Raw genomic sequence first — 13,669 nt, 5'->3', positions numbered from 1 at the left:
CGCGTAATATCAAACATTTTCTGTCTGATGTTTTACATATTTAACTGCGTTAATTCCAGTGAGTGCTGTTTATTGAACAGCAGGGTGGCCACTTGAGAATTGTCTCTCCTTTACAATAGTCAGGGAATTTTATATAGAAATATGAAAAGGCTCAAAATCTGGAAAATTTGTTGAGATAGTTAGAATGAAACCATTTGATTATACATGCAATCTGTCCCCGCCTATTCCGCTGTGTTAATTGATTGGATTCTGAGCAGATTGAGGCAGGGAATAGTCAGGGAAAAGAGAAGTGGCCATCCAGAAGGGATTTTGAAAAACATTCGAGCATTAAGGCACATTACACGGATATTTTACTATTACTCATGTTAATAGTGCGGGTTTATTTGTTTTATAGGTGGTTCTTACTCACGTGGTCGCGGTGGTGGTGGTCGGGATCGAGATGGCGGCGGTCGGTACTATTCAGCTCCACCGCGGAAAGACCGAGTCGATCATCGTAACGGCGAAATACCTAATGACGGCGAAACTAAATACAGCAATGAATCGAAACCGTTTCCAAAGTAAGATAATCTGATTCAGCGTAAATTGTATCTCCTATCAAAACTGGTCTGGTATTATTACTATTAGATAGTGGTTACAGAGCTGCCAACTATTCCTGATACTCAGTAGTTTGTTAGTATCTAGTCCCGATAATTTGAACATATTTCCATCGAGTACTGTACCCTTTCCTATGGTTTTTGCCAATATTTTCTAAATTTGGATTTATCGCCAATGGTTTTTCTATACGACCCGGCCCTGCGGTATTGCATTTAGCCACCGGCGAAATCCGCCATCTTTTTTCTTGGCGTTCTCGCAGTAGAACGCGTTGGATTTTTTCGCCGTAAAAATCTGGGAATTAGGATATTAGGGAGTTTTTCACTCTCGTAACGGTGAGTCCGTTCGGTTTGGGGGTTATCCCTGATTTCTTTTTTTCCGTAAGAATTTTATTTACAAATATAATTTGATTGAATTGAATTGAATTGTTTTGATTTGTAACAGGATAATTATGCCACCCCCTCCTAAGGGTCAGCATCGTGGCGGGGAGGGATGCGGGCATTTGTTTGGCGCCTGGGACAACCACGATTCATGTGCGTCGTGCAGGCGCAAATCCGGTCAAATATGTGCAAGGAGCAATCCTTGCAATATTTGCGTCGTGTGGTCCGAGGACCTTTGGCTTCGGGCCGATAAGGCTCTTAAACTAAGAGATCGTCGTCGAGTTAGCAGGGATTCGTCGGTTTCGGCCGATGTGCCAACCGACGTTTCTAATCCTGTTTCTTATCGTAAAGCGGAGCGGTCGCCGGTCGTTCAGGTACGATCGGCTTCCCAACTCCGTTCACCGGGGAAGAACGCTGGTTCACCGGCACCGGTCTCCGGTCATTCACCGGTCTCTGGTCGTTCACCGGTTCGGCCGGTTCGGCCGGTTCAGACTACATGTTCGGAACCGAGCGCGCGCCGCGGTAGTCGCGAACGGCCCGCACCGGTTCGGTCGGTACCGGTCCGGTCCGGGTCCGGTTCGGCCACCGGTCCGGTCCAGACGTCGTCCGGTACAAAACATCCGGTACGTTCATCGTCTGATTCTGATCGTCGCTCCGGGGATAGAGCTCGCTCTCCCACTAGATTTAGACGCCGGGAGCGTAATAAACGAGCAAGATCTCCTTCTCGCAGATCAAGGTTTGATCGCGAGAGGGACTACGATCGTTATTGTCGGAAGTTTCGCCGTCGGTCTTCTCATCGTTCGTCGACGTCGGTTAGCGATGAAAGCGATTCTTCTAGTAGGTCACGATCCCGTTCGAGGGACCGTCACCGAAGTCGGCATGATCGTCGGGATACTGGAAAATACCTGACTCAGAAGGATTTCCATGTATTTGAGGAGAAAATTTTAAACTTGTTATCTTCGTCGCAACAAGTCGCTGCAACTTCTACAACAGGTAAGCCTATTCCTGATTGTCCGGTTAGAAGTTCGCCAGCCCACTCAGTTTTTCGGAATTCTGACTCTGATTTCCTGGATGCTGCGGTAGGGTCTGATTTCAATGAGGATCCGGTCCCAGAGGCGGCAATTCCTTCTGGGGTCGTTCCTGTCGCAAGCAATTGTGGGTTGCCCCAGACGATGGGGGCTTCCCTGGCTCGCAATGTATCTCCGTCCCGTTCAGTTTTATCCGAACCAGCGGGGGACATGCCATTTAGAGCGATGATAAGTGAGTTCTTTGTCAAGCACGGGGCAACTCGCGCTAAGCCCACAGCAGCTCCTCTGGTCGGTGAGTCAATGGAAGCTTATCGCCCTCCGGACTCCGATCTTAACGTTTTACGGGAATCGTCAGCGGTTTCAAGAGAATGGGCTCGATTGGATACGCAATTATGGGGTGAATGTCGGCCTGGAACTTTTTCATTTCCCCCTCCAGAACGGGGTATGAAATCTGGGAAATATTTTAGTTCAACCGATCCACCTATAGGCGCATTTCGCTCGGCGTATTACGCAACTCCAGGTGCTGTGGATCACAGTCATAACTGCCTGGATGCTGATTATACTTTGATCAGCCCGGATACTGTTACAGCACAGTCGGGTATTCGTTTGCCTAAGTCCGGTTTGGTGGCCATGACGTCAATCCTGGACAATCTTACCAGGGTTGGTTCGTTTCAAGATATGGCACTTAAGGTGTTGACGGGTGAGCTTCGCGAGACTCACGCCGCCGTTCATGCGGGCTCCGACCCAGAGTCAGTTGCCCTAAAACTGGAGGGAATGGACCGGATTATCCAATCTTTGGCTCGGTCTGTTTCGCATGTAATTCCGTTGTCGGTTCGGGGTCAGGCTAATCTGGTGTTAGCCTCCCGTCAGTCAGTGATGGACTCCAGTGCCAAAACTCGTCTACCGGATATGGTGTCCAATGCTTTGCTGAGAGCCCCATTGGGGACGTCTTCACGTCTCTTCTCCGGTTGGTGCGCTCCGGTTTCCGCAGAGCTGAGGAAGATTCGGGAGGTTCAGGCCAAGTCCAACCCCCGAACTCCGTGGAAAAAGCGTTCTGGTCCGACGCCGGCGGCGCAAGGCTCGGCACGGACGCAAACAGGACCATCTCAAACTTCAGCGCTTTCTCAGGCGGCTTCGGATGCCGGTTGGAGAACTAGCGCGCAACTTCAACAATCGTGTCAAGCCTCGTCCGGTCGTAACAGTTCCGGTTCGTATCGAGGCAAGGGGAAGGCTCCAAAAAGGGGCTCTTCCTTTCGGAAAAACTCGATATGAATTCTTGGGACCAGTGGGAGGTTGTCTGCAGCAGGCAGCAACCCACTGGTCCGACCTCTTTGGAGACGGTTGGCCCTCCCGGGTCGTCTCTCGGGGCTACCGTCTCCGTTTCCTAAGGCGACCGCGCCTGATGAGGTCACCTCCCGACATGCGGCCAAAACCAGGTCAGGAGGCCTTAATCTCTCCGGCTCTCAAGGAACTGGCAGAGAAGGGAGCGATAGAACCAGTTTGCAACGAAACTTCTCCCGGCTGGTTTTCTCGAATATTCATGGTACCAAAGGCCACAGGGGGTCAACGGACAGTGATAGATCTGTCATCCCTCAATCGGCACCTAGACATTCCAAGGTTCCGGATGACCAAGCCCAAGGACGTGATTCAAGGGCTCCGTCCGGGTCAATGGGCGGCTTCATTGGACCTGAAAGATGCTTACTTTCAGGTTCCAATTCACCCAAAATCTCGGCGATTTCTCAGGATAAAGTGGAAAGGCCGCCAGTTCCAATTCAGGTCTCTTCCATTTGGCCTCAGTACGGCCCCGTGGGTTTTCACCAAGTTGGTCAAGTCAGTTCAGAAGGTACTTCAGTCAAGGGGTGTTCGACTGTTCGTTTACCTCGACGACTGGTTAATAGTCGCGAATTCGGCTCAGGAATGTCGGGAGGCAATGACCTCAGTCTTGGACTTAGTCCATCAGCTAGGGTTCCGCGTAAACAGGGAAAAATCTCAGTTGACGCCGGCCCAACAGTTCACTTATCTCGGCATGGACTTCGATCTCCGAATCGGCAAAGTCCTTCCGTCTATGGTTCGAGTGGCCAAACTTCAAGAAGCTGTAGCGGGAGTGTCCACAACCCCGAGAACAGCTCGTTACTGGTCACGGCTACTAGGCTCCATCAGCTCCATGGGTCTGGTGGTGCCCTTAGGCCGCCTCAGAAGCAGGCGCTTGCAACAATATTGGAAGGTCTTCTGGTCTCAGTCGAAGGGCAACTGGGAGGCCTTGATTCCCGTACCTCCAACCGATCTAAGTCCGGATCTTCAGTGGTGGGCGGCCACTACGAATCTTCGGCTCGGGGTGTCACTAGCCCCGTTAGAGGCTCCAGTTCGTGTATTCACGGATGCCAGTCACCAAGGTTGGGGGGCACATCTGGAGAACCGAGTCAAAGCCGGGAAATGGTCTCGCTACGAGGCCACCAACCACATAAATTTCCTAGAAATGCTGGCCGTGTGGAAGGCCCTGAAGTTCTTTCACAGGAGAGTGGAGGGCCACCACGTTTGGTTAGCCACAGACAATTCAACAGTGAGGGCTTACCTTCAGAACCAAGGGGGCACTCACTCAGAAACCCTCACAGGTCTGTCGGCCAAAATTCTTCTTTGGTGCCAGACAAAGGGCGTGTCCCTGACTGTGGCACATTTAGCAGGGAAAAGGAACGTGATGGCCGATGCTCTGTCTCGTCGAGGTCAGGCTATTGCGACAGAATGGGTTCTCCACCAAGAAGTAGCCGATCGGGTTCGGGGCATTTTTGGCAATCCGCTGCTGGATCTGTTTGCCACCCGGTTCAATCGGAGGTGTCCTCTGTTTGTGTCCCCGTTTCCAGACGCGGAAGCGTGGGGGGTCGATGCCTTCTCTCTGGACTGGTCGGGGATGCATGCGTATGCGTTCCCGCCCACACCAGTCCTGCCGCGCTTACTGGATCAAATAGAGAGATCAGTCAATTGCAACATAGTTCTGGTAGCACCATGTTGGCCGGCTCAGAAATGGTTCCTACCACTTCTCAACCTACTGTGCGACAACCCCAGGATTCTTCCGAATTTCCCATCGCTTCTGTCTCAGGGGATCTTTCGGCATCATCCAAACAGCCAGTGGTTAAATCTGCTCGCCTGGCCATTGTCCAGCGATCCTTGTCAGCTTCAGGCTTTTCAGAACAGGCTGCCTCCTTTATCGCAGGATCTAAGCGGCCATCAACAAGTACCATTTACGATGCCAAGTGGAGTCATTTTGCGGATTGGTGTGCTGCAGGGGAAATTGATCCATGCTCACCCTCTGTAGCTCAATTGGCAGATTTTTTACTGCACCTATTTGTAGCAAAAGGTTTACAGGTCATAACTATTAAAGGTTACCGCTCCGCGATTTCTCATACATTGCGTGCTTCTGGATGGCCAAATGTAGCAGGGGATCATCGGATATCCCAGCTGGTTGCTGGGTTTTCTATTTCCCGGCCTCGGGTAACAAGGACAGTTCCACCATGGGATCTGTCTGTAATTTTGAAGAAGTTAATGGAGGCTCCATTTGAACCTCTTTCGGCAGCGTCTTTTGCAAATTTGTCAAAAAAGACTGTATTTTTGCTGTTCTTGGCTTGCTCGGCCCGTCGCTCTGAGATTCATGCGCTTTCAGTCCGACCAGGTCACATTGTCTTTGGGCCAGCGAATGAATTTGTTTCGCTGCGGCCTGCTTTGGAATTTTTGGCAAAGAACCAACGACCAGGCTCGGTTGGGCGTCAATGGCGAATTGAAGCCCTAAAACATCGAGTGGAACCGGGCATCCCGGACAGGACTTTATGTCCTGTGCGGGCGTTGTGTTTCTATTTAGATCGCTCTGCTTCACGGAGGGGTTCACGGGAGCGGTTATTTATTCCGCTGCTGGATCACCTAAAGGGTGATATTTCGCGGGACACAGTAGCCCGATGGGTCTCTTCAATGATCAAGGACATTTTATTGAAGGAGAATCTTTCCTCGGAGGGAGTCGTTTCTCATCAAGTGAGGTCTATGGCTACTTCCTGCGCAGCCTTTTCGGGTGCTCCGTTGGAGGAAGTCTGTCGGGCCGCCTTTTGGAATTCACCGTCGACATTCACGTCATTTTATTTACGGGATGTTTCAGGCCAGTTAGGCTCATTAGCTTCACTGGGTCCTGTTGTCATGGCTCAAGGTGTCCGTTCTTTCCGATCGGACCCTTTAGTGTAGAATATTTATGTAGCATTATCAGGATCACAGGGGGTGTATCCTTGTACATAGTTTGGGCTCATATCTGCAAGTATTAATTTCGCAAAATTCTGGGGGGGGGCCCCTGAGCTGGACGGACTCACTGTGGCCAACCGGTCTTCCCTGTGCTACAGTGCTCCATTCCGTGCTTGGGTAAGTGCTCTCTTTTTCCCTCTTACCTTGCGTTTGAGCGGTGGTTTTTCTATCTACCTTTCCCACCATCCTTGTGCTAGGCTAGTCTAGCAAAAACCATAGGAAAGGGTACAGTACTCGATGGAAATATTACAATTTTTGGAACTAAAATTTGTATTTCCGAGTAGTACTTACCCTTTCCTATGGTGGGAATCCCGCCCACCTGCCCCGCATAGCTGTTTTTTTTTGGTCTGCTATGACGAAAAAAGATGGCGGATTTCGCCGGTGGCTAAATGCAATACCGCAGGGCCGGGTCGTATAGAAAAACCATTGGCGATAAATCCAAATTTAGAAAATATTGGCAAAAACCATAGGAAAGGGTAAGTACTACTCGGAAATACAAATTTTAGTTCCAAAAATTGTAATTTTCATTTGTACCTCAGTGGAACGTTACTGAAAAGAATTCAACTTGTTACTGATAGTGCTTTGCAGAGGTTGGCAGCCCTGTGGTTACGACTAAATGTATTATGAGAGCTGATATAGGATATGTTAGGACCAGGATGTGTGGCCCAATTAGTCAATTGCCGAATTAGAAATGGTCGGATTTTGCTTTATGAAAAATCGCTAAATTAATGGTTTATTAAGATAAACAATAGGGATTAAGGAGGAATCTACAGTAATTGGGATGTAGATGAAAGTGACACGGACACTTCTCGAAAATTTGAAATCTTCTCCTTTAAAACTCCCTGGAAACCTCCTTATATCCAGGAACGACTGATCTGTAGGGACCCTGATTGAAATAACCCGTCTAAACTTTGCTTTTACAGAAACGAGTTTAAACGGCCAGAGAGAAGTGCCCCTCCTCGTTTCACTGCTCGCAATATCGGTGGTGGCAGCTCTGGTCGTGGTGGATACAATGATCGCGGGCGTTACGCTGAACGTGGTAGAGGCCGTGGCCGAGGAGCGCGAGGCTCGCGACCCGGCGCGCCGCGGCCGGGCATCGCGTCTCACAAACCGACTCTCACGAAACAGGGATCGTCCGATCTCGGCAACGAAGAGTGGGAGACGGCGTCGGACAGCAGCGTCAATCTCGAACGCAATGAGCCTTCGAAAGACAAAGGCGACAACAAGGAGAACGAGAACAAGGAGAAGCCGGCGCCGCCGCAACGCGATGTCAAACGCGACTCGAGCGCCAAGAAGAGTTTCTCGAGTCAGCGACCGGGCGGCGCGGATAAGTTGTCGTCGTCGTCCGGGCAAGCGCCGCGTCGACACGATCGCAGCCACAGCAAGGAATCGTCGCCGAATCCGAGTAAAACAACGACATCGAACGGAGCGGTGAATTCTCGCAGCGACGGCGGACGGCAGAATAACCGCAATAACGGCACGGCTCAACGCGGCGGAGGAAAAGAGCACGTCGAATCAGTGTATACGGTTAGCGAGATCGTACCCACTGACCCGACCGCTATTCAAAACGCTGTCAATAGCCTCAATCAGAAGTGAGTATTTCGAAAAAAGAAACTATCGTAGGCTGGCCACTGACCTCGATAACTCGGAGACTCAGGGTATCGGAAAAAAATTAGGGAAAACTCGGGGAATTTTACTGATTTTTTGTTTAAAAAAAGAAAGAAAAGGAAAAAACAACACCTGTAAAATATTTGAAACTAAGAAATTCTTGATGGGATTTTGTGTTATAACATGGAAAACGCAGGCTATTTGTTAATTAGCGTAAAGTGACCTCCCTCCCATCGTATGCGGTGTATTTTTTTGTGCCCCGAAATGCGACCGTTAGTTATAATGTGTATTTATTTTCTCTTTTCAGGAATAAGAGCAGCAATAAGAATTCCGATTTGTCCGACGTGTCGAAACCTCTGCGTTCGGAGAAAGAAAAGAAAGCGGATGCTCTTTCAAAAATCGATATCAACAACATTGCTAGTAAGTGTTCTAGGAAATGTTGCATCTTTCGGGGTGACCACGATTCTGGAAAAAAACTGGGAACTTTCAGGGAAAATAGAAAATTTGCTGAATAACACAAGGAACAGGTGCTTATTTTGTGTGCGAACGCTTTCCCCACATGTTGCGTTTCACAAATTAGACCCATGTTCTTCATATCTCATCAGAACATTATAACTTTAAAATCTTCAATTTATGTGCATAAGCTTATTAGACTCCGATGAAAATATATCAGCTGAAAGTTGAAATATTCACTGGACTAGCTTACTGGTCTTTCCTACTGATGTTGATCCGAACGTAGGGAAATTCTATTTTTACCAGGGAAACCCATGGAATTTAGAAGTTTATTGGGGTCACCCTTTCTTAGTTTAGTTACATTTGCTTTGATTTATCTGCCCATGATGTTATTACGTAATATTTGCTACTCTTGACTTCAAGAATGACGACAACGCATTGACTGAGGCAATCATCCTTTTAAATGGGGAAAAAAATTTTTCAAGGGTCCCTACATATCAGACATTCTGATGAAGTGGAAAATTCTACAATCTGAAATTCCTTCAAATTTCAGGTGTAGTTGTCATCGATGATCAGCCGGAAGTTTCTATCGATGATCCGGCGTTTTTATTTGAAACGAACGAAGGATTTCAAGAGGTCACTTCGAAGAAAATGATGAAAATCAAAAAGGCCGCCGCGGAAGTGCGACCGCTGGAAGAGAATATAACCAACTCGTCCGGAAGTGGTTCGAATAAACTGTCGAAGAAAATCGATAAATTGGCTAAAAAGGTATTTACGACTCATTGATTCCTTTAAAAATCTTAAACAGAATGCTTTTAAAGGTGCTGGAAACTCCTTCAGTTTGAGCGAAACGCCCGAAACTACTTTAAAACTCCTTCAATTTTGAGAAATAGGCCATTAGAAATTTTTGTCAAATTTGTAGGTAGTTGCGCAGTAGACTAAATCCATACAGTTTGGATGGTTTTTACAGTTGCCAAATAAGAAAGCATGTTATGGTAGTCTTAAGGACAAAATTTGCTTACAAAACCACCAAATTAAAGGTTTACCGAAATATGCAGTACTGATTAAGGAGGAGTCTACCGTAATTAGGATATGAAAGTGATGCAGACACTTCCTTGAAATTCAAATTTTCTTCTTGACAACTCTCCAGAATCCAAATGGATTTACTGTAAAATATTGTTTTCTCTCATCTCAGACGAAGAAAGAGAAGTCGTCGCGTTTCAGCAAATTACCGCCGCGTCTGGCGAAACAACGAGAGCAAAAAGAACGCGAGAAAGAAGCGCAGAAGATGATGATGCCGAAAATCGAGAATTGGGACAACGAAATGGCGAACATCATCCAGCAGATTCCATCGGAGGCAATGAATGAAATGTCGCAGCAGCAACAACAGCAACAGTCAACAGCTACTGGCAATATGATCGATCCTAGTAATAAAAGCAGTGGTGAGTTGTCCATTAAAGCATAGACTGGTTGAACCAGCTCATAAATAGCCTGTAAGGTCAAGGCCTAGATTGAAGTCTAGGTTTACTTTGGCTCTAATGACTAAAGACCACTTATTGTGTTAAAACGGCCAAAGAAGTTCAATTTTCTCCGACTGGGTTTAACTAAGTATTTAATGGTAGTTAGGGCCACCTAGTTAGGGTCTGTCCCTTATTAAGGTGTAGGGTCTGGGGCCTTTGTCAAAATCAATTAAATGAAATAATTTCTCGTTGCATTCAATCTATGACGTTGTATTTAATGTTTCTAGTACCGGTACCGGCACCGATGCCGACGGTGAACGCCTGGGAGAAACCGATTAATTTCGCTCCGCCGGTCGCCGCGGCCGTCGCCGATATAAAGTTCGATAAGACCGATCAACACGACAGCGGTATCGACGTCAGCGAACCGCCGACTTCTGTCGTATCGTCGACGAGAAGCTCGCCGAGTAGCGACGCGAAGGTTCCCGATAGTATCGTCTCCAAGGTAAATATCGCTTTCCCAATTCTTTCGTACGATGTTTTTTTCAAGTCAGGGGTGGCCACTTACCTGGAATCGAGAGGAAAGTTAGGGAATTTTCTTTCCTTTATGAAAGTTGAGGAATAGATAGGGAATTTTTTTAAGACGTGGAAATCAGGGAAAAACCTGAGGAAATATGTTTAAATCGCTAGAAAGTGCATTAAATCAAACAGTTTCTGTCTTATTTGACTGTGTTAATTGATTGGATTCTTAGTAGATTGAGTCTGGGAAAACAATGTACATGTCAGGGAACAGTCTGGGGGAAAAATAAGTCAAATATACGTTACCACCGAGTTCTTTTGAGTGACACTTTGTCAACAAAACTTTTCGTCATTGTTAAATCGTGTGTTTGTTCAGGTCGCCGGCCACGATCAGAAGATGTCGGAAGCTCACTCGTCGTCAGCCGCTGCCATTTCCGTGAATGTTAAACAGACCGATCTGAACAAAAGCCGATACGAAGCATCGCCGAAACCTCAGCGACAGCAGAAGGTATTCAGAAATTTTCGTCTCCGGTGAAATATCGGCTTCTGTAGTATCCGATGATCTATAATTGAGATTTGTTTTGATATTCGCAGCCGGCTAGGATCGAAAAACCGATCATAGCTAAACAGCATAAAATCGAAGACGCGAAAGTCATCGCTGCCCCGACGAAAAAGCCAGATCCGATCCAACTGCCGGCTAGCTTCAAGGATTCTTTGGTCTTCAAGGTATGTAGTCATGGAAGTCATGAAACTATCAATTTCTATCAAGTGAGATATTGAAAAGACAACTGCCTTGATAAAACTTGGTCTTCTACTAAGAGTTGGGTTTAGCTAGAACAGGGTGACAATGATTTATGAAAACAGAGAAATCGCAAATTCGTGTTGTTATATGGTCTCCATACTTTGTTATCGGAACTTAACTTGACGATCTTCATTTGTTGTGGTAAATTTCAAAATTCCTCAAAAATACACTAGCCGAAATTCGAATATTTTCTGGGCTACTAAAATAAAGTCTCATGATCACAACTCTCTGGGGTCAGTTGCTCAAAAGTTGGTTAAAGATGACCGGCGGATAAATACCATAGTAACAATGAACTTTTAATTGTCACTATGCCAACTATCCACTGGTTAACTCTAACCAACTTTTGAGCGACTGGCCCCAGGTCTTTCCTACTGCCGTTCCAAGAACTGGTCGTCACTCGTCGTTTAACGTTTCGATTTTTTGGTTGGTTATGAGTTAAAAACATTTCCCGTTGCCGTATTTCAGGGAGATGACACATCGGAAATGAAATTGGACTTTACGTTCGACGCCGAGTTGGCGAAATTGACCGAAGAAAAGTCGGGCGAAATCAAAGAGAATCGAAACGACTCGGTGAACGGACAGGTGGATATTATACCCGGGATTCAGACACCGACGTCGCCGGCCGCCGCCGATCTCAACTTGAAAATAGCGTCGGTTAAAAACGTCTGGGATTATCCGACGATCGGCAACGTGTTCGAACCCGGGTAAGTGTCGCTCATTCGGATTCCGTCTGCTCTGATGATGATAGAATGAATCCCACAGCGTTCTGAGAAATCGATGCTGATTTCATTCAACTGAGGAGAATTATTTTATGTTCTACGCAATTTGCCGCCACCTCTTTCATTTTCACATCCATCCCCTATGAAAATCAGCCACCCTTTATAGAATATCTTCTGCCCCTAACAGAATGGATATCAATATTCTATCAACGCTGATAATTGCTTTGAAAGGTATTAAGCTAATGATGGTAATGATATTAATTTATTTGCTTATATAGCGCTGTTCTATAGGATAAGCATAGCACCTAACAATAGTAATGCATGTGATTATAAAATTGTTAAAACACCATTGGAATACAAGAACATTAAAAAAAAATTGTAAGAGACATTATTCAATGGTGAAAGCCTTTATTAGTGATGATAAAATGAATCCCACAGCGTTCTGAAAATAACATTCAGTGCTGATTTTCATTTGAACTGAAATTAATGAATTCATGCAAAAAAATATTAGACAAGGATGAATAGTATTTCCGTCGAGTACTGTACCCTTTCCTATGGTTTTTGCCAATATTTTCTAAATTTGGATTTATCGCCAATGGTTTTTCTATACGACCCGGCCCTGCGGTATTGCATTTAGCCACCGGCGAAATCCGCCATCTTTTTTCTTGGCGTTCTCGCAGTAGAACGCGTTGGATTTTTTCGCCGTAAAAATCTGGGAATTAGGATATTAGGGAGTTTTTCACTCTCGTAACGGTGAGTCCGTTCGGTTTGGGGGTTATCCCTGATTTCTTTTTTTCCGTAAGAATTTTATTTACAAATATAATTTGATTGAATTGAATTGTTTTGATTTGTAACAGGATAATTATGCCACCCCCTCCTAAGGGTCAGCATCGTGGCGGGGAGGGATGCGGGCATTTGTTTGGCGCCTGGGACAACCACGATTCATGTGCGTCGTGCAGGCGCAAATCCGGTCAAATATGTGCAAGGAGCAATCCTTGCAATATTTGCGTCGTGTGGTCCGAGGACCTTTGGCTTCGGGCCGATAAGGCTCTTAAACTAAGAGATCGTCGTCGAGTTAGCAGGGATTCGTCGGTTTCGGCCGATGTGCCAACCGACGTTTCTAATCCTGTTTCTTATCGTAAAGCGGAGCGGTCGCCGGTCGTTCAGGTACGATCGGCTTCCCAACTCCGTTCACCGGGGAAGAACGCTGGTTCACCGGCACCGGTCTCCGGTCATTCACCGGTCTCTGGTCGTTCACCGGTTCGGCCGGTTCGGCCGGTTCAGACTACATGTGCGGAACCGAGCGCGCGCCGCGGTAGTCGCGAACGGCCCGCACCGGTTCGGTCGGTACCGGTCCGGTCCGGGTCGGGCATCGGTCCGGTTCGGTCCGGTTCGGCCACCGGTCCGGTCCAGACGTCGTCCGGTACAAAACATCCGGTACGTTCATCGTCTGATTCTGATCGTCGCTCCGGGGATAGAGCTCGCTCTCCCACTAGATTTAGACGCCGGGAGCGTAATAAACGAGCAAGATCTCCTTCTCGCAGATCAAGGTTTGATCGCGAGAGGGACTACGATCGTTATTGTCGGAAGTTTCGCCGTCGGTCTTCTCATCGTTCGTCGACGTCGGTTAGCGATGAAAGCGATTCTTCTAGTAGGTCACGATCCCGTTCGAGGGACCGTCACCGAAGTCGGCATGATCGTCGGGATACTGGAAAATACCTGACTCAGAAGGATTTCCATGTATTTGAGGAGAAAATTTTAAACTTGTTATCTTCGTCGCAACAAGTCGCTGCAACTTCTACAACAGGTAAGCCTATTCCTGATTGTCCGGTTAGAA

General features: G+C 47.1%; 1 protein-coding gene across 2 annotated transcripts in view; it reads left to right on the top strand.

The window, feature by feature from the left end:
• Positions 1–13,669, top strand: part of LOC141909383 (uncharacterized) — a 43,503-nt gene that overhangs the window by 15,916 nt on the left and 13,918 nt on the right. For both annotated transcript variants that reach the window (XM_074799831.1, XM_074799830.1), the window contains exons 18-26: positions 395–557; positions 7,198–7,866; positions 8,190–8,302; positions 8,889–9,103; positions 9,531–9,777; positions 10,083–10,297; positions 10,688–10,819; positions 10,906–11,037; positions 11,579–11,817. In XM_074799831.1, coding sequence (XP_074655932.1) covers positions 395–557; positions 7,198–7,866; positions 8,190–8,302; positions 8,889–9,103; positions 9,531–9,777; positions 10,083–10,297; positions 10,688–10,819; positions 10,906–11,037; positions 11,579–11,817 — 2,125 coding nt within the window. The remainder of the gene's footprint in view (positions 1–394; positions 558–7,197; positions 7,867–8,189; positions 8,303–8,888; positions 9,104–9,530; positions 9,778–10,082; positions 10,298–10,687; positions 10,820–10,905; positions 11,038–11,578; positions 11,818–13,669) is intronic.

Source organism: Tubulanus polymorphus, chromosome 7 (assembly GCF_964204645.1).
Source record: "Tubulanus polymorphus chromosome 7, tnTubPoly1.2, whole genome shotgun sequence".
NCBI lineage: Eukaryota > Metazoa > Nemertea > Palaeonemertea > Tubulaniformes > Tubulanidae > Tubulanus > Tubulanus polymorphus.
The sequence above is the reverse complement of the archived record's forward strand: the minus strand, read 5'-3'. Positions and strand labels throughout refer to the sequence as shown.